The following is a 21541-nucleotide window of genomic DNA, read 5'->3' on the forward strand; positions in this document are numbered from 1 at the left end:
AATGTATCTTCCTGATTTAATGCTCATGAGATACTTTATTGGCAGAGTTATGACATTCTGATTTATAGGAGACAGTTTTGTAAATATTTAGGGATTTTTGTCTTCATTATCAGAGATATCCATTTCCTTGTCTCTCTTTGCATTTTCCCTTTGGCCTGTAGTCTGCACTACTTTTCTGATACAACTTTCTCTGTCTGGCTTAGAGGATGTGCCATAAGCTTTGTTTTATTAGAAAGAAAGACCTCCAAAGCTCTAAGTCAAGTGCCTAAAAAGACCATGGGCTGTTGTGTATGTTGTGTGTACTCAGTAATGGTACTTGTTAATGGGAACATAATGTCAAGTTTTTGCTACTGATAAACTTTTCCTCTTCTTTCTGTCTCGTGGCAGATGTGGAAATTCTGAGCCCGGTAAGTTATATCACCACGTAAACCTCTTGGCACATACTTTTGAAATGTTTATCTTAGAGCGATATGCTCTAGCTATCTCAGCTGGAGGGTTTGTTATGATTATGTAACTTATTCAGACCACATTTTGGTAGATACACACAGCTAATTAGCGCAGAATATGACAACAAAAGTAGACACACTGTATGAACACGAATATGGTGATCAAATGTAACCAACATCTTTGACATGCAATATTTGCTTGTTTTCTAGCCAGCTGTTGTGACTGACTCACCACTGAAATATCCAGGTATTTGTCTCTTGGCTTTACTTATACAGGTTATACAACACTACTTGTTCAACCTTAACAAGTGCCTCAACTCTGTTGTTTAATGCCTCTGGTTTCATTTATCATCTCAAAGCTCAATGGCCAATAGTAGTTTCAGTCAGGCACACACACGTGACGTGTTTTCTATAAATTGCTCACTCCTGCACAGCAGTGGCAGTCTCAATCCTGCTCTGCCCTCAAGCCAGCAAAAACATTGACATTAAAGTCTGAAGATTGGCTACATTCAATGAGTCTACTTGATTTTTTTTGGTCGTTGTACTGTTTTTATCCTAGAGAAAAGAGTAGGTTATTTTTTTTTATAGCTGCCCAGTGAGTGACAGCTGACGCAGTAGTGGTTGGGAAAACAAGCCGTGTCTTGTTTAGCTTGTAGAGAATGAGAATTTACTATGTGTCACAGTGTTAGCGGTTCACTATGTTCGCACTCACCCAGTCTCGATCCCTCTTCACAGAGACTTCTCCAGACTCCTCCATCATCAGGCCAGATTCAAAGGACACAAACCACACAGACTCAGCCACAGGTAAATCATACTTTCGAAAATAAAACACTCTCTTGAAACACTGGATCTAAAATCATCAGTGCCTAATTGGCAGGTAGGTATGGAGCTGTAGGACGATCATGCTCTGAGTCAATTGCTGGCAGACAGCAGCACATCTCATAAGACATTTTTTCAGGCTTACCCAGAGTTAAGCCGAGGAGAGCTTGTATTATGCTTTTATTTGACCCCTTTTCTCAGAGCCAATTTGGCTTGAAGATGCCGTGCTGCATAGAGGGTGAGAGGGCGAGAAACCAAGACCGTGTGTGCATCTTGGAAGGGGAAGCTATCCTGAGCTGACAGCGACCAGATTTATGAAAAATGGAAGATGGGTGGATGACGGGGTTAAAGTGTGTTTGGGTGACAGAGCGAGTGAGCGTCAGGGTGATAGGGAGGAGAATTTACAGTAATCCTATGGAGAAAGACATACTGTAGTAGGGTTTTCCCTCCTTAACCAGACACAAGGGCGCAGTTCACGGTCTGTTTTACCACAGTCCATTCGGACAGAAAAATACAAGAACAACACTAACTTCAGGCTCTACTGTGCATGACCTGCTTCTCGCTGAACCCCTATTGTAAGAGCTCCATACCACCTGTTAGAACACTACAGTGCTGTAAAACCTGTCCTCTCATCCAAGACCTCACCTATAAAATAGCAGGTCGGGTTCCCATGGAAAACAACATGTGTTAGTGGAATGCAGTTTTTTTAAAAACTTTTTACAGTGTCTGTAATGTTACATAACCCTTAGGTCCCTTGTCTGCCTTCTGAGTAATGACTGTGCACATATCTGTGGCTTTTTTTGAGGTATTGACAAGTGTGCCACCACCCCCTCCATATGTGGCCATGGGAAATGCATTCCTGTGCAGACCGGCTACACCTGCCATTGTGAGCCAGGATTCAAGCTCAGTGCACTGCAGACCAACTGCATTGGTAAGCAACAATGGGAGAGAGAGGGAGATAGAGGGATATAGACACGGGTGATGGTGGAACACTCAAAGAGAAGGAGGGGCACACAAACACACACATGCTGATACCAGAGGCCCCAGCAGCTCTGTCTATCATCGTCTCTGCGCAAGCAAGTCCTTAACACCAAACATTGAACGGCACAGAAGCCTTGAGAAATGAAGCGAGCCAAAATGAAAGGAATCCGTTTGTTTATGTTGACCTGTTCCGTGATGCCTGACAACAGCGTAAAGGCCATCCAAAGAGCTGCCACAGAGCTTTGATCCCTTACCTCACAGTGAAGGCCTTGGCCACAGACTCTGCTCTACTCGGCTGGGCTCAGGGCCATCACTGAGGAATTCCTGCGCAGTAGAGGAGCTCCAAAGTCAGGCCTTGGAAAATGTACAGTCTTCGCTGGTGAAATGGAACTGCAATGTAATGTCGCATTTGATCTCTTGTTTTCACCTTCTCTGTCTTTACTTTCTTTCTCTGTCTCCCATTACAGATGTGAATGAGTGTGACGAGGACCCATGTGAAGGGAAGGGCCGCTGTATGAACAACTATGGCTCCTATACCTGTCAATGCCACAGTGGCTACAGCCAGGTGATAACCCAGAACAGGAAGTTCTGTCAAGGTGAGATGCAGCCGAAATGACAGCAGGAGACATAATGTTTCCAGTGGATGAAAGACACTGTTAGCTTTCGACTCTCTGTTAGAACACCGCAAGTTCTTGTCTGTCAGCGCTGTTCATTTAAAAAGCATCATGACCTAATTAATGCTGTGGAACACAATAGTCACTTTCTTTTCCGTTCTCCTTGGTTTTTATTTAAACTGGCAGACATTAATGAGTGCAGCATGCCCAACAAGTGCCAGAACGGTATATGCGTCAACACAGAGGGATCTTACACCTGTGAATGCAACAGTGGCTTCGCCAAATCTTGGAGAGGCCAATGCGAAGGTGACGTGCATGCACAAGCGTATACACACACATAAAGTTCACACAACAGCTGCCATGAGTTTATGTGTAGCCCGGTAACTTTAGGTTACTTAACGTAACCCCGATTCTTTGATAACAGAGTTAGGTGTTTCACTATGGGAATCGCCTCGGTGTGACCAACTATGGAAGCTCCAATGACACCACGTCTGTCTATGACAGACAGGTCGAACTGTGCTAGGGCCATGCCCCCTCATATAATCACAGTTGACCAGCTCCTTACAAATCATTCCAGATAGGTTTCTTTCCGGGTCTCTGCAAGGAGGGACGTGTTGGTGAAACACCTCACTCTGGTATGCAGCCAGCAGTGTCATTGCATTTAGAGAGCACACTGACTGTGCTGCATATCTGTACATCCTCTGAAACATGGAGGCGGTGAGGCGCTCCATTTTGTTGAGCAGAGAAATGCTGTGAGAGGCTGAGAGAGAGCGGCGGTTTGGGTGGAGGTGATGAGCCACTCCACTACTGGGGGTTCGGCCAGCCCCAGTGCCCTCATCCAGTGGATCTCAAGCTTAGAGTAACCCTTGGTTGGGAGCTTACTGTTAAACGGGCTGGACCAGTACCGGCTCATTTCCTTCAAACAGGCAGGCACTGCCGGCAGAGGCTGTTTCGCAGGTGGCTGGGCTGGTGGGAGCCTCCTGCCGTCGTACAGGTCTCTCTCTGCCCCCTCGGGGAATACTTATTTTCGTAACAATCAAGTATCAAAAACTGAGGAGGAAACGCCGTTGGATGCTGTGCTCCTCTCCTACTCTTTCTTCAATGCCTAACAAATCTATCTCTTTCTCTCCCTGACCGTGTCTTTCTGCTTGAGAAGCACTGGTTGAAGCCTGAAAAATTTGTAAACAAATTAATAACATAACTAATTACACTGGTTGGACTGTTAAGCTCTGTTTCAGACTGATACCTCCAGTTCAAGCTGATCCTCATCCTCAACATGTGCCTTTTTCAGTTGCGGAAAATACTTTTCAATACTCATCTGGATTGAAGCAGCAAACATTCAGTGTAAGAGTAAAAAAATGACATGATATTAGACTTTTTAATGTGTGATTGTGTAAAGGTGTTCACGAGATACCAACCTTTCGTAAACTTAAGAATTTCGCCAGCCGTCTTCTCTCGTTTTGATGGAGACAGACTCTGTGCACGGAGGGGAGGGGCTGTGTGTGTATCTGTGTGTGAGAGACGCGTGAGCGAAAGAGAGACAGAGGAGAGCAGGGAAAGGAAATGCAGCTGAACGAATACACTGCGTGTTTTAAATAGCGTTTAAAAAAGATAAATATTAATAACGAAACGCAATATGTGGCAGCCGGTGTTGATTGTATGGCGCACCGCCACAAATTAGTCTATGTGTGGGAAACACTGTCAAACCAAGGGAGGCTCGCCATAACGTGTTAGCCAGAGGGTAAAAGAGTTACACAGTTAAGCAACCGATAAACAAATACGACTAGCCAACAGAAGAGCAGTTCGCCTTAACGTGGACACTGCTTTCAAAATGTGTAACCACAAGGTAAAAACTTCTTGCGAAGTACTTACTCAGCAAATCCAGACTGGGTCGGGAACTGCGTTCGGCGACGTAGTCCTTAATGGTCCGTCTGTGAACTATTTAGCAGATAACCAACCAAGCTAGCCTAGAAGCGCTGAGGGAGCTTAGTATAGTTTCTTCACGGGAAGAAAGCGAGAATGATTTGTAAGGAGCTGGTCGACTGTGATTATATGAGGGGGCGTGGCCCTAGCACAGTTCGACCTGTCACAGACAGACGTGGTGTCATTGGAGCTTCCATAGTTGGTCACGCGAGGCGATTCCCATAGTCAAACACCAAACGAAGTTAGAAAAAGAACAAAGCACATGTATTTTCCTCTAATCAAAGTCAGGAAGAAAACTATGTACAGTTTGTGACAGAGGGATTGTGTGTTTGTATATATTAGCATTTGTGACACACCACCCTCTTTTTTTCCATGTATGTGCACATTGTTTTAGTAACAACTAATTAAAATGATTACTTTCATGTCCCACCTTCTCCCTGAGCAGATGTAGATGAGTGTAGAGATCCCAGCTCCTGTCCCAGCGGTGTCTGCGTCAATAGTCCCGGCTCCTTCCAGTGCCAGACCTGCGGCCTGGGGTTCAGGCCTGTCAATGAAAGATGTGTGGGTAAGAAAATCCCCCACCCCATCATAGCAGCAGCACCAAACTCCTACGTTTTCGACCGCTGCATGGAAAGAAGCTGGGTTTCACTCTTACACTGTTAAAGCTTCCTGTATTAGGTAACATTTACGTAGACAAATGCTACTGCTCCTAGTTGGCTTCACCAAAAATAACCATGGCAACAGGCCGTGCCATTAATGACTTGCTGACAGCTTATGATGCAGTACAGTTCATCAAATTGCACACGCTGAATTAGTTTCACTGAATTGCGGCTTTTTGCTCAAAGGGACACTCTGACTGCTGATGTGCATGAAAATTATATAAAATAAGACTTTACATTGGATTTTTTTAAGTCAACTGTGGACCACTAGTGGGCCCACACGACAACCCAAAACCACAGTGATGATGGCTATATTATGTGGGCCTCTCTCTCCATTCAGTTTTTCCATGTACGATATATTAATTGCTCCACCCAGCAGCCTCTGCATATCCCCAATATTGTTTAAACACATTCACTGTGTTATTGCTGATCTTTTGATATCACTGGCCCCTGTAAAAAGATTGTTTAAAATACTTCAAATTGGGAGATTTCAAATATTTTCTCTTGGCCACAGCCTTGAACAAACAGCGTATTATTGTTGGAGAGCTCTGGCCACTGTACTGTTGGGCCCAGCGGAGGCTTTATTACCGCTGCTGGGCTAGGTGAGAGGACCGAGCAGTCACAGGAGATGTATGAGAAGTTTAAAGGGTCAATTCCCCACTGCGAAGAGGTCCTGACACGCAAACAAATTCTCTCACTCACCCATAGTTTTGTCTGTGGTCTGCTGTAAAACTCAGACTGTGGATTATTAGATTTCAATACACAAATGCCCAACAAATTATGTTTGGTGTATGTTGTGTTTAAGCTAGCACGCTAGCAGCTCCCAACCTGAGAGTGGCCCTGTTACATAAGAGCCTGACTGGTGTTACTTACCACATCCCCTCTCTATGACCTTGCACCCCTCTAATTTGTTTGGAAACCTAAGCTCCTGGAGTGAGTATTTCAGAAATCTGAAAAGCTGAAAGACAGAATGAGGATGGAAAATATGGAAATTAACTTTAGTGGTAATTTGGAGTTCTTTGTAATTGATTTCTCAGCGAGTCTGACGACTGATGCCCTCATTTAAACTCTCATGATTCTCTTGCCTCTGAAGAAAACACTAACTTCAGCTACTTTCTGTTTGCGAGTCCACTAATGTTATTCATTCTGCGTTTAAATCAGTGGTGTATAAATAGCAACAGAGAGGAAACCTTTAAATGAGGGATAACATTGGAGGTAAATATTTTTACTCCGAACATCCACCCAGGCAGTGCTAACAGGCCCACAGTATACGTCTGGTGCTGTGAGAGTCACATAAAACAGGCAATATGAGTGCCGGGTTTACAGCATTTGCTTCAGTCAATTGACGGTAGCACAGTGGTTTGGGCTCAATTGGCCGAATCGTGGATAAGCCTAATTGCTGGTATGATAGAGAAAACAGCTCCATTCCCCTGTCAGGGCTTATCGCAGAGGCCTGAGAGATGCCGGATGATTGCAGAAACAAAGCATTGGGCCATACTGACAGACATCTGGCAGTGCCCACTGCTAGGCAAACAAAACCCAGTCTGTGACTCTCTCGCAGTGTTTTCACTGTGTGGCTCTCTGTTTCAGCATCTCTATCACATCCTCTCTCCACCTCCTTTGCAGACAAATACTTTTCCTTCCTCTCCCCCTTTTCTCTTCCTCTTTTATTGTCTCTTTCTTTTACACTCACATAATCAGAGTTTCTCTCCCCACACCATCACCTAAGCTGAAAAATTGCCATTGTTAACACGTGATAAATGCCACTATAAAACATTATTTCAGCATGAGGTTTTCCACAAATGTAATTCCTGGGTTAACTGTTCTGAGTCCCAAAGTGGAAAAGACTGCTCCTGCTGCAAATACTAAAAGGCCTTAATGAATAAGGTTTGGGCACTGATGTAATTTAATGACTGCTGTTTTACAGTCATTTTGCACGTTAATTATGCTGTAACTGTTTCCCCTTTACCGATACTCCCCAACGTCTTTGTTTTTATTTTTTGTATCTTATTGTTGTTGGCCCAATTTTCCCTTATATTTTTTGTCATGTTAAACGGTCAGTATACCCAAATTACAAAAATAACACATTTTCTTATTTACCTATCGTGGTGTCTAGCCATGCACATAGTCATAGACATTTTACTTTGGGGTTTCTGCTCTTCACCTATACAATGGAGTGAAATGGAATTTTGTTTTTGGATTTTACAATATTAAGAATTTCACTTAGAAAACTAGCAGCAATATTTCTTTTTGTTGTAAAGATTTCATTGGAACTACTTTCTACCACAGAATTAGTCTCTAAGAAAACTGCTTACAACCATTTGTCTCGATTATGCAGAGTACCTGGGACATACTGAAAAAGATATGTTGCTGTTGAATGCTTTAAGTGTCATTTTTCAATGCTGTGAGCACCACAACTGAAATCTCATTTATTTTCGGCAGGTAGGTAGATTAAGGGGTACTTTTGACTTTTTAACACCCAGTGTTCTTGTTCTCATAGATGTTATATCTTTTTCTGACTTCTTCTGTTCTCAGATGTAAACGAGTGCTTGAACCAAACAGTGTGCGGTCGTGGTAGGTGTGTCAACACCGAGGGCTCCTATAGGTGCAACTGTTTCCAAGGTTACAAGCTCTCACCAGACCATGTTTGCCAAGGTCAATCAGACATTATTAACGTTCCATATAAAAGAAACAGCTCTCTGAATTTTCCACAGTGCTACTACAGAAGCATTGCGGCACCATTGAAGTTTTATAATAAAAAGCTACTAAGAGTTAGCGTTTTTTAATGAGCCAACCTTTTTTTCTTTGTTTTTTTCCCTCCAGATGTGGATGAGTGTGTGCTCCCTGGAGTTTGTCTCCACGGCCGCTGTGTCAATCTGGACGGCACCCATAAATGCACCTGTAACCATGGTTACCAACTCACCTCAGACAGCAAAGCCTGTGAAGGTCTGCAAAGGATTATCTAGAGCTGTTGGGCGTATCACAGCATACTTCTCAGCTTGTGGAGCTCTCTCAACAGCAGTATAATGTCTGCAAATTGTTTCTTTTTGTTAGATGTCAACGAGTGCGCAACTGCTAATGTGTGCCCTGCGGGAATTTGCATCAACACTGCAGGTTCCTACACTTGCCAGAACTGCAGGCCTGGGTTTGGACCATCTGCTGATGGACTGAGATGTGAAGGTATGAAATCCGCTGTTTAGTGATTTACACTAAACTGCAGTTTTGGACAAACACTGGTCGACGGTGATGATTTGTCTGCCCAGTTGTGGTGAATTTGTTTTTTGTGTTTCCAGATGTGAATGAGTGTGCCCAGGATGACTTGTGTCTTGGTGGGGTGTGTGCCAACACGGAGGGATCCTACTCCTGTACCAGATGTAAGGCTGGCTACAGAGTGTCTCAAGACCGGCAGCGGTGTCAAGGTAAACTCAATCTCCAGCTATGCTCCTCACTCAGTAAAAACCATTAGTGCTGTTACGACAGTTGAAGACTTACTCAACACATCTGGGAAGGTTGTCACCTCACCATTAAAACTCCTGTGCAACTGAATTCCCTCCCCATATTATTCAGTATTTATAGTGATCAGTGTTCAATTAATGTCTGTGCTGGTGTGCATGTGTTTCACCCAGATGTTGACGAGTGCCAATCTCTGTCTACCTGTGCCAATGGGATCTGTCTAAACTCGGAAGGCTCTTACACCTGTGAGAACTGCCCTACAGGGTACAGGGTATCATATGACGGGGAGCTCTGTGAAGGTTGGTTTATTTAACACCAAATTAACCAAATTAACTCCTGCAAAACGCCATATGTATATTATTCAGCCTGAAAGAACTAACACTGTTGGGGTTAGTGGTCCTTGTCTATCATCAGGAGTTTTGGTCTTTTTTTCTTGGCTGTAGAAACGCCCTGTACTGCAGTGAATGTCTTAACCGTGTTCTTTTCACGCCAGATATTGACGAGTGTGTGCTGCCCACTACATGCCCCCAGGGAACATGTACAAACACAGAGGGTTCCTTCACATGTATTGTCTGTCAACCTGGTTTCAGAATATCTGAGGATGGACAGCAGTGTGATGGTGAGGCTTTTGGCTGTTTGTGCAGGAATGTTGTGCTTGTATACTTGTGCACAGGTGTGTCTTTTCTATTCAAACATGCCAGACCTTGCCTTAATACCCAACAAAACTGTGCATGAGGGTGAACATGTTTCCCAGCTGTTTTAGGCTGTAAATAGGCTGCATCAGTTATGACAGCTTGGACCCCAAAGCCCCATCATCTGAGCCCAAAAATACTCCTTCTAGACATCACATCATAGCTGGATCCTGGACCCCTCCACCTCTGGCACCGCTCATCTGATCCTTGCTCAACACAATGAGACTCCAGCCCTCAAATAGAGCAAGATGATGTCAAGCGAATATTCTGCAGATAGCTCAGCTGAAAGGATAGAGGTGTCGACATTTGTAATTCCTAGTTCCAGTGATTACCGATCTAACTGATTACAACTGGCGGGCTTTATTTATTTGAAGCCAGAGATGGTAATCTGGTCTATGATGTGTCTATGTATTTGTGTCCAGATGTGGATGAGTGCTTGGTGCCTAACGTGTGCCTGGCCCAGCTGTGCTTGAACACCCCAGGATCCTACAACTGCAGGAACTGTGGAGCCGGCCTGCAACTGTCTGAGGATGGTTACAGTTGTGAGGGTAAAACTACCTCTGATTTAACCTAACTGCTTAGAACACTTTAAGCTGTCATTATGGTAAAGATTGTAACAAAGTTACAGTAGACCAGAGTAAAAAGAGGAATGCATTAGACCCAGAACATGATTACAGAAAATCTTTAGGGTGCTCGTGATTTGTCATGACATGATTTATGAGATCAATGCAGTGAAACGGCTGCTTTGATGAATCCAGGGTGGGTAGATCTGTCATGACTTCATGGGAAGCAGAAATGGAATGACTGTTTAAATGGATTCAAACATGGCCTCAGTTAGTCATATATACGGTGGTGTGTTTTTGAATGGAAGTGTGGATGTAGCCCAAGAGGAAGATCCCCTACTGACATGTGTCTTTGTGCTGGGAAAAAGTTTTACAAAACAAGCCAGAGTCCAAGTCGGCCTCTGATAGGATTTTAATTGATGTCTCTGATGCCATGAAAAATATTAAGGTCTTAATTTGAAATGAAGTCAACCACTCCCTTGCCTTCCACATACCACAACGAGGTCGTCCCGTTGAACTGTTCACCCAAAGGCAAAATGGAATCGTCTCAATCACTTAACAATGGCCCACACTATTTTCTCCGTAAGAAATACAGTCTGTACCGGCTCGAGGAATTTCCAGTGATCACATAACAGTGAGCTAGTAACTGTTTGTAGATACAGTAATTATGCACCACCTGTAATAGCTTGCTGTTTTGGATTCAATGGCCCTCCTGCATACTTATCTTTCCACCCTTTTTAATAAAACACTGTCAGTGTGATCTAATAAAGAGGGCTTTGCTTACTGTATGTTAGGCTGAGTCACACACACACACACACACACACACACACACACACACACATCATTTTTTAGATAAGACAGTGAACGCTCAAAAAGTGGGCTTTTTAGAGGTCCCTTTGCTTAAGATGATAAACTATAGCTAACCTTTTCCTCTTCTCCTGTCCCTTAGATGTTGACGAGTGCCAGACCCCAGGTGTGTGCCCCATGGGTGTTTGCACCAACACAGAGGGCTCCTTCTCCTGCGTGGCCTGTGACCCAGGCTTCACAGTGGCACCCAACGGGCTTTCATGTGAAGGTACTGCACAGTGGGTGGTTCACTGTGGTCACTACATTTTATGGTTTCTGTGCAATCATTTTTCACAGTCATCTGTTCCAGCACAGTATGACCTACTAGAGTAAGAATAAGTCATTACTTACTGATGTAGATGATGCTGGACTTTCTGACATGCTCACTGTGGTCTGGAAGTTCGTCATTCAAATGACAGATTTAAAGTGAGACCCAGTGATTTTCAGCTGGTGTGAATGTGTCATACTGATGATGATGATGATGTGTGTGTGTGTGTGTGTGTGTGTGTGTGTGTGTGTGTGTGTGTGTGTGTGTGTGTGTGTGTGTGTGTGTGTATGTGTGTGTGTCTGTGTGTGCGTGTGTGTATGTGTGTATGTGTGTGTGTGTCTGTGTGTGTGCAGATGTGAATGAATGTGAGGACCCCAGCCAGTGTGTGGGAGGCCAGTGCACCAACACCATCGGTTCCTATAGCTGCTCCTGCCCCGCTGGTCTGGAGATGGTGGATGGGTCGTCCTGCAGAGGTATACGCACGCACGCGCACACACACACACACACACACACACACACACACACACACACACACACACACACACACACACATATACACAAACGCAAACTCTGGGTCATCTGATAAACACCATTAGTGGTGTCTGTTTCTCGTGGCTTACCTCATGTTGGCATCTTGACACAGCTGTGTGTGCATATTTGTGACAGATATCAATGAGTGTTTAACCATTGTGGGGATCTGCGGAGAAGGAGACTGTCTGAACACTAAGGGCTCCTACACATGTATCTGTCCTGATGGATATACCACCATCGATGGAAGGACCGGCTGCCAAGGTACAGTAACACACTGCCGCAAGAGCAGTAATAGCAATGGGAAATTATTTTTCAGATGATTTAATAGGCCTTGTGTAGTTGGGTGAGGCAGGGTCAAAATTGGAAAAAGTTGGTAATAATGTAATAATGATTTTGTAGCCCATATTACTCAAGCATTTTACAGTAACTTTTTTGGCTTGCACAAGGTTTATTTATTCAGTGGATGGCATGGTGACAGAGAGTATCCTCGCCACACTGTCCTGGGTGCTGAGCTCAGGCCTGGGACCCTTGGCATGAGTGCTCAGGCTGGCCTTTCTGTGTAATTGGCCGTGGCCTCATCAACTGTCTCAGTTCACTCTCCGTTCGGACATCAGTTTGATGTTATTCCAGCCGCACCCAGTGACCCACTGGTCACAGCGATGGGAAAAAAAAATGTAGCCTGATCATCAGCTGAGGCTTTTCTTTTCAACAAACTGGAGCATTTTCTGTCAAAATACATGAAATAACTTTGGCTCAGATGTCAGAATTGGATCAGTGTTATTTCTGGTGTGTCTTGCAAGTACAGTAAGAGGTGAAGTTAAGTAAACGGCAGGATGTCTGGCAGTGAAATATCCTGTCGTGATGTAAAGCAGGTAGGTCTGGATCTCAGGACCCTGCAAGACGCTGGCATGGTCCTCTAATGGGCAAGTTTGACTTTACAGTAGAGGACTAGGTTCAGTCCTTGAACCCTGAGGCTTCGTACGCAGACTCTGAGCAAACTGCCCAGCCTGCATCAGGTACTTTGGCTGCCCGCCACAACAAATACACGGCTCTAATTATCCTATAAATCAGCAGTTGTCGTATATTTTCTTGCAGCCTGCCATTGTGTGTACAGTGCTGACACAATGAAAGCCAGACCCCTCTGATATAAAGGTTTAGTCAGGTGAGGCCAAAATGATGCTTGGCCTTGACCCGGCCAGTCTTTCAGCAAAAACAGAACATACATAATAAAGGACTGACTGCAGACTGAAACCGATCTGACTTTAATCCAAATCAACAGGTTGTGCCATGGCCTTGCTGTGACTTTCAATACAGGCTTTGAACTCCTTGAATTAAGTCCAAAGCTATTCAGTCATAGCATATTTATGTGTTTACTTATAGTCTGGGCTATTTTCTCCCTATCTTTGCAAACGGGTGTTTGTCTTGTCGTCTCTGAAAGATTCATCTGATTATTAAAGGTTGGAAATGAAGACAGGCTTTTTCCCCAGTGATGAATTTCTTGCCTTTTCCCCTCATTTTTTTACCCAAGGTCCAAGTGCCTTAAAGGTTATGTTGTAATGCTGCTATTATCCACCAATCTACAGCTAATCAAGCATGTCGCATTCAGTATTCATATTTTCGAGGCGGAGGGAAATGTTCTCTGCCTGAAAAGCTGAGGTAGATGTTTTTTTTTAACCTTTGCCAGTACTGTATACTGTTAAGTGCTCCAAATGGCCAATGTATCTTGTGCTCAGACAAGCGCTTGATTACACATTCTTTTTCTGATACTTATTAAAAGGAGAAGTGTTCCCTGTGGACGTAACAAAGACAGAGGATATATGGGGATATTTAGTGCTAATCAATATGTAACAGATCTTGACCCACCCTCTCTCCAATTAGCTCTTTTAATTTGTCTGCCTTTCTCTTCCCCTTCTTTCTGCCTTAATTGTAGATGTGGACGAATGCAGTAAAGACAAGGTGTGCATCCGGGGCGAGTGTCTTAACACTGATGGCTCTTTCTTGTGCTTGTGTGAGGCTGGCTTTAAGTTCAACGCTGACACGGCTGACTGTGAAGGTAAGACAGAATAAAACTCCCTTATGTCATAGGGATTGTTGACCCTTAAATCTGCCCTGAGGGTTCTACTCTCTGAGTAAAACAGCATGTCAGCATTAGCTGTTTGATCGTCACGCTACATTTTGGCTTAAGCGTACCCGGTATAGCACAGTTGGCTATGATTGATTATCTATAGGCAATGGGGACTGGGATCCAGTAAAAGTGTCCAAGCCTGGTTTAGAGGCTCTACTCCATGGTCTCAGGAGTGAGGGGTGCCTGGATTACATGGCTGGAGCCCTGAACTCCCTCTCCCCTGAGGGAAGTATGAATGACCCCATTGTGAGCAGGAGGTGTTTCTCCCCCTGGAACGTCTCCCTTTAGCTCCTTCACAAGTTCTTTGGTTGCTGTGATAATATTGTTCTTGGCCATTCCTGTTGCCTGCTGCGTTTACTGAGGACAGCTACACCACAGGCCTCCTGGCCGACTCCTGCTGTACAGCCATTACACTGGAAGCAGCAGCGCAGTGGAGGGAATAGTTTGTGTGCGGGGGTGCATGCGTCCGTGTTAGTGTCTGATTGCACATGTGGTTAGGTTTGTGCCTCTGTTTGTCAGTTACTAACCAACATCTGTCTCTCTCTCTTTCACTGTACAGACCAGAATGAGTGCAAGGAGTTTGGAAGCTCAGTGTGTGGTACCTGGCGCTGCGAAAACACCATCGGCTCTTACCGGTGCTTCATGGGCTGCCAGCCTGGCCTCGAGGGAGAAGACGCCACAGACTGTGGTGAGTGGTCAAACCACATAGTTAAAAGACCAGCACACACAATTATGTTAAGGAAAACAGGCAGATTTTTAGGCTGTCTTTAAACTTAAGCAAGGGATGTATGCATTGTATGGACCTACCTATTTTTGTACCAGTCACCATTTTGGGCTGTAGTTAAAGATAGTGTAGAGCGTAGCCCCAAATCAACTCAGCACTCTACATACTCTTCAGGACTCTCCGTCTGTGCATAGATAATGATATCTGTTTGGCATGCAGACACAAAGAGGCTGATGCGAATCAAAGAGCTATCAGGTATTCAAGGTATTCATGCACAAGAGGCCATGGGGGAGATGAGGAGAAGTGGCCCCTGAAATTGGGGCACTTTAGAAAGAGGAGTGCATTGTCATTGGAGCAGTGTGGGATGCCAGCAGCTGATAATGGTCTCATCCTCCGGACAGCGGAGCTAATGGAGTGTCTCTGGCAGAGACACACAGTGGAACCTGATAACCGCTGTTCTCCTTTTGAGAGGGGATATGATTGAAGGGCCTTACCTTCCCACCCCCCACTCCCTATGGAGGCACCCAGTCACCTGGGTTGACTGACTAGGTTTGTACTTACATTGCTACATTTGCTACATCTGGGCCCACAGCTGGCCAACAACAACAGACACATCTCCATGACCAGCAGAATGCATGAAGCTTTCTGTGTTTACTGGTAGGATTATACACCTTGGGCTTGAGACATTAATATGGTTTGTTGCACAACACTTTGAGTTTATCACTCTTTATTTTGTAGCACAGCATTGCTTGTCTTTGTTGCTCTCTTAGCACCATAAAGCAACAAGACTGGTTTAGGAGAAATACGAGAAACAAAAACAAAAGGCCAAATATTTTCCTTATGCAAGGACAGAATCCAAACACCGGAGAGTGGCAGGCGAGGAGGGGAAAAGCAGTCTGATAGTATCCAAATGGAATGATGTGTTGGACTGCAGATGGAGGCTGTGGGTGTTTGCGGGTGATTGTGTGCGTATGTGTGTGCGAGTGTATGTGTGCATGTGGTTAAATGTGGGTTTTGCATCCCCGCGTTTGTGTTAGAGAAGGAGACTGTTACCGTTGCAGAGATGCACTTGGAGTGCAGTGCGACTTCACATATTCTCACGACCCTGAGTTTTTATTGGACTACCGACAGATGGAGATCCGGGGAGAATATGCTGATCAGTGACAGACCTCCGCCCCCTCCATCACCCTGATCTCGGCTACGTATGGCTGCCTCCTCACTGCACTTTATGGTGTTGCCTGTCTGGCACCAGTCAAAGAGTGGCGGGGCCTGTAGTGTGATAAGGGCAGATTGAAACCAGCTGCTGACCTCCGCTCCTTTAGTGTCAGAGTCAAAATACTCTGCTCATATAAGTTCAAACCAGTGCCATGTTCTGTGCTATGAATTACACATTTTCTTACCTGACATATCTTGTAGACTATGATGGAATCTTTCGGCAGGACCTGATTGAAAAAGCTTCACATTGTCCCCTATGGTGCCACAAAACTCGTAGTTTTACTCCCCTGTATGGGTGCCCAGTTATGACCGTGTCTGACCATCTTTCCCCCATTGCTATGTTGTGACGCTAGCTGTTTGTGTTTTCACTAGATACCATAACAAACACTCATACAGCCCAGCATTGACTCACAGCCCCAGTTTGAGAACCAAGCCCTCTCTCCCTCAGAAGCCCAACGCAGCACACAATAGCGGCCTGTTTCACCTTACGATTGCAAGTTGTGGGAGATGCTGCCGTCACCCCAATAAAAGTCCAGTGAGGGAGCTCAATTACTCCGGGGCATTTCTGTCTGCTTGTAAAAATCATCAAATATTTAAGAAGAGGCCAGACACTGTAATTTGCAGTTTCTGTGAGGGGCGTTGTTTTATTTTTACTCACTGGCCTTCGAAGGGGAAGCGGTTGTCTTTGGCTCTGCTCGCAGCACTCATTTAGATTTAGAGGCCATAATACAAAAGGGGAAAACAGTGTTTTTTTCCACAGCAGCGCGTCAGCTGCAACTGTGCTGTGAAGGCTGTAGTTCTGCTATGATGTGATACACAGGGCTCCTTTGGGCATGTAAAAAAGGCGGTATGTGTGTAGTCGCAGGTCATTGTTTTTAGCTTTAATTCACCATCATGGTCATAAATTCCCTCAAGCTATGCCATGTCTTTAATAAGACTTGCCCAAGGGCGGAAATTGTCTGTGGTCACACACTTGCCAACCTCCCACCCCTTTAAACGTATAGAAGTCTAAAGACTTTACCATGTGTGTGTGTGTGTGTGTGTGTGTGTGTGTGTGTGTGTGTGGGTGGGGGGATTATGCTATTGTAGGGTTGGGCATCGTTTGGATTTTAAAAATTCTGATTCCAATTCCGATTCTTCCTTTTTTATCGATTCTCGATTCCAATTCTTTGAGGGGTGGAGTTGAAACGGGTCACATGCTTATTTTCACAAATAAGAGGAAAGTTTTATTTTGATTCAATGGTGGTTTGTAGTTTTACAGGGCTTTTTCAACGTAAAATAAAGCCACACTAGAGCGCCGCTTACTGTGCTCCAAGGCTGCAACACAACGAGCGCCTGGCTCCTTCGGAAACCAAAACTAGCGCATATTACATGATGTGACAGTTTGACCTCCACGGTTAACAGGTTGTAGATGTAATGTCAGATAAAGCGCACAAACATGTTGCCCCGAAAACACATAGCTCACCTCATCCTTGCCTGACGTGTGAAATAACCTCTGCATATAGGTCCAATTAGACAAGTGGTTGCCTAGAGAATATGGGAGAAGTGTGGGCTGCGGAGGGGTGAGCCAACAGTCACTGATTCTTATATTTTTGTTGCCTGCCACCATGTGCTCCAGATTAACACATGGCACAGAGACCCGAACCATTAACCATCCCTAGCCCCCCGCCCCCAAACCGCAGCATCACCGGATCCAAGAAGCAGGTCCACCTGAGTCAGACCATTAGCATAGGTGCCTATTGGGCCAGGATGTCCCTTAACCTCAGCTCCTCCCACCTCAAATGAACTCCTCAACCTCTTCCCTGCCTCAGTTCTTCCCTCCAGGCAGTTAACAGCTCTGCATGGGTCCTGACGTAACTGACTATTACATGGAAAGACTAAGAAAGGCAACCCCACGTCCTGTTTTTTCCCCACAAATTATTAGTGCTGTGATCAGCAAGCCGACTCTCTGCTTGCAAGACAGATCTAAATGGCTGGTCGAGTAAAAAAAAATTAAACAAAGGCCATTAAATTTGTTTTGGTCTCGATGCTCTCATTCCTCCCCGGGATGATACTTTGATTGCATCTCATCACAACATGTGGTTTGCAACAGATTTTGTTCCATGTTACACATGAATGAAAATCTGCCTGAAGGCACTGATTATTTTATATATTAGCGGAGAGCTTTCATCGCCTTCCTCCCAGACCTCCCAGATGGCAGCCGCTGTCATTCCAACATTCCAAACTCCACTTAAGCTCTTCACACTTGAGGAAATGTTCCTCAAACTCTGATATATGTAAGGGATAATCACAGAGAGGCGGGGCAATAAACAGTTTGATATGCCCGGCTTGTGGACGGCTTCGTCGAGGGCGGTAACCTTCCACAAGCACACACATTTTAGAAACTTTTTTAAACAAGGTTTATTTTTACAATGGACCTCATGTTTGAAATTTCTGTGATAGAAAAAAAATACAAGCGGCGTATCGATCTACTATTTGATGACGCTTTGCTCAGTCAGCGAGCAACCTGCCGGGTTAATATCCTCCTCCCAGCCAATCAGGATCAAGCATTCTTAAACGAAGTAGAATAAAATACTTTTCACCTTACTCTAAGAATACACTTGATTAAGCTGTGGGAACATTCTTCTTAAAAATGTATTTTTCAATTACTTGTAATATGTCATAGTATCCAAAACATGTCGCCACTTCTACATCGGTTTGGAATCTCAATCCTCAGCTGCAAAATGCAAATCCAATGGGTTGGCGGTTTTCAGTATGTGTCCATCCATCCTTTTTTATCATGTTGCAACCATTTGAGCCTACAAGTCTATTTGAGCAATCCTTTTCAGCATTTCCTGTTAAAGGTTTTTACAAACGACAAAGGCAATAGTGTCTCTGCAGCAGTTTTTATTAGCTTGTGGGAGCCTCTGTCTCTGACCCCGGAGGCATGTTGGAGTAGTGGCCAAGTCAGGACAGCAACACTGACAGATAACTTGTCCCCTAGCAATCCTGACAAAGTAGTTGTCTGTGTTGGAGGGGAAGACAAGGCCCTGGCCAAGCACACTGTTCAAATCAAATGGCTTGTGGTTCTTCTGGCCCACTTTCTTCAGTTGATACAGCCTATGTGAGTTCTCTGAGGCTATATGAAACTGGTTTAGACAATATGTGAATGCTGTGTTTTAAATGTTGCCACTGGACGACTTGACTTTTTGTCCTAACTGATGTTAGAGGCAGACTTATGTATGAGAATGTTAAACGGATCAAAATGTTTTGTAAGTATTCAAATTGTTGTGATTTTATTGTCTGCATTCCCCCCTTTTTTCTTAAACTTGTGATCACTCCAGTTACTATTAGTCATGGAAACTTTGAATGGAATGGTCATGGAGGGTTGTTATGAAACTAAAAAGTCAAGAAAAAATGTAATCATACTTCCAATAAAACAGACACAGTGGTGGGTCAACTTATTTTATTAGCACAGTTCCTATCATCTGTCAACTGTCTGTCATTATGTTCCCAACTTAACGACTTGCAGAAAATACACAAGCACTGACTTCATTTCATCTCTGACTGAATAGTTTGTAAGTTGTTTTTTATTTTGTGACAAAAAAGAACACGATGTGGTTTCTAACGAGTTGTGGAACAAATTTCTCATAAATCTATGGTCAAAAGATGCTATTACAGACCAAGTACTGAAACAGATGAGAAGCCAATTTGTATCAACATTTATGCTCTGAACAAGTAAACACTAAATCCCACTAAATTGTGGTTCTGTGACCCTGAAACAGATTTAAAGTAATATGCCACCGTTTGTTGAAATAGGGTTATTCTGCGTGACATACACCCGAGTAGCAGTGCTTCTGCAGCCTACTGCCACCCAATATAGTCCCAAGTCAATATCTGCCTAGGAAATCGTCTAGTCTTAATCTGCATTGCTATTTGTACTCGTTGTAAATACGCAGGCCACAAGAAGTAATTAGGCTTTGTTTTTGTTGTTGTTGGGTCACTTTTACTCACGATATGCTAACCGGCAACATATGATTCCATTCACTACGCTAAGCTAAGCTAGTGGCGGCGCTGCCGGACTAAGACAATGCATGCACTGAGACAAAAATGCGTTTGCCCACCTATATAAATATAGAGGAGACGGTGAATAACCTTATTTCAACAAACAGCGGCGTATTCCTTTAAGATGTTAACATTGACCAGTGGCAGTTTAAACTGATCAGAGAATAAATTCACGTGACTAAAGTGTGATCATTAAACTCTCTGATTGTTTTTTAAACAATTATAATCAGACTTGCCCTCCAGTAGTATCATTCTTTGGCCTCTCTGCTATACTCGAGATGCCAAAGAAATAAGAAATTGCTCATAAATGTTGCCTTTAAACAGTGAGTGGTAGGCAATCAGCAGTGCTGTTACATGGTCCAGTGTTAACAGTCTCAACTTCCATGTCTCTTTCTCTCACACTGACATATAACATGTCCACTGGTTTTATTAAACTTGTTTTATGATGTATTGCCATGCAAACAACGAACTACTGTAGGCTGCCGTCTGCCAGATTTGGTCCCTTTGGGCCTAAAATCCTACAGTACAAGTCCTATGCTCATATGCCCTACGCCATCTTTCTCCAACTGCTTTCACAGTGTCTGGGTAAATGCTGAATTCTGGCTGCATGCTGTAAACTCCTCCGTCTCTTACACTTTGTCAACATCCCAGTGACCTAACAGTCACTTCTCACTCCATTGACACAACCAAAGAACATTCACTTGCAGTTTTTTTTAGATCCGTACCACACTCAATTTCACTGTGTTGCTGTGATGCAGAGAGAGTCTCCATAAAATGATTTACAAACATTAAGTTTGACAACCCTTTTTAATGAATTGTCTAATCCATAAACCATTTCTGGCATGTTATGATGGCAGTGATTTCTGTTGTTATTGTAAGGTCACAATGGTAGTGATGTTTATTTTGGAAAAGGGGTGCCATGTTTACCCCGGCAGTTTGAAAGTCTATTGCACAGGGTGAAGTTGTAAATATTAATGTTGTGCTCACATCTCTGTGTGCTCTCGCCTCGCAGATATTGATGAGTGTGTTAATGAAACCATCTGTGGGAACCACGGCTTCTGCGAGAACACAGACGGCTCCTTCCGCTGCCAGTGTGACCAAGGCTACACCAACCTGCCCGGAGACATGAGCAAATGTGTCGGTCTGTAACTGGTCTTCAATAAATATTCATTGTACATTACTGATTAAAAGATAAGCGTAGGGATACTATCTGTTTTTCTAAAAATCCTATGAAAACACCAAAACCAGCAATGTATTAATCAACTAACTAATTAGTATTGTCTGTGTAGCCAAAGCCTGATGTAACATATTCCTCTGTGCCATAGAGCTTCATTGTTGTACTCACTAGTGCACCAAATGTGTATTTCGCATCTGAAAATAGTACCTAATGAATGCTTTATTTACACCTGTTTGAGTAATGTTTGCTAAAAACTACAGTGCCCAGCTGTTTGAAGAAATCATTTAGCCTTTTTTGAAAATGAAAGTACATATTTGTGAACCTTTTTTTTTTTTTTTTTAGAGAACCAATTGGCTTGAGGTTGAGAGCCACAGATAGAGTAGGAGTGAATCAATCACTACAAAGAAGTGTATATGTCTATAATGCATTAATGAAGTATTTTTTCTGTCAATTGGATATGA

At 43.8% G+C, this 21541-nt stretch overlaps 1 protein-coding gene across 2 annotated transcripts in view; it reads left to right on the forward strand.

Annotated features, from left to right (window-relative positions):
- LOC144534860 (latent-transforming growth factor beta-binding protein 2-like) overlaps positions 1-21541 on the forward strand; it is an 85505-nt gene that overhangs the window by 56913 nt on the left and 7051 nt on the right. The window contains exons 13-32 of one of the 2 annotated variants that reach the window (XM_078276938.1): positions 388-407; positions 657-693; positions 1182-1250; positions 2071-2196; positions 2714-2842; positions 3047-3166; positions 5229-5348; positions 7978-8097; positions 8266-8388; positions 8497-8622; positions 8736-8861; positions 9069-9194; positions 9389-9514; positions 10010-10135; positions 11100-11225; positions 11618-11737; positions 11931-12056; positions 13726-13848; positions 14480-14608; positions 20916-21044. In XM_078276938.1, the coding sequence (XP_078133064.1) occupies positions 388-407; positions 657-693; positions 1182-1250; positions 2071-2196; positions 2714-2842; positions 3047-3166; positions 5229-5348; positions 7978-8097; positions 8266-8388; positions 8497-8622; positions 8736-8861; positions 9069-9194; positions 9389-9514; positions 10010-10135; positions 11100-11225; positions 11618-11737; positions 11931-12056; positions 13726-13848; positions 14480-14608; positions 20916-21044 (2247 nt within the window). The remainder of the gene's footprint in view (positions 1-387; positions 408-656; positions 694-1181; positions 1251-2070; positions 2197-2713; positions 2843-3046; positions 3167-5228; positions 5349-7977; positions 8098-8265; positions 8389-8496; positions 8623-8735; positions 8862-9068; positions 9195-9388; positions 9515-10009; positions 10136-11099; positions 11226-11617; positions 11738-11930; positions 12057-13725; positions 13849-14479; positions 14609-20915; positions 21045-21541) is intronic. The other variant, XM_078276939.1, reaches the window with a different exon arrangement.

The sequence above is a fragment of the Sander vitreus genome, chromosome 20 (genome assembly GCF_031162955.1).
Source record: "Sander vitreus isolate 19-12246 chromosome 20, sanVit1, whole genome shotgun sequence".
NCBI classification, from domain to species: domain Eukaryota; kingdom Metazoa; phylum Chordata; class Actinopteri; order Perciformes; family Percidae; genus Sander; species Sander vitreus.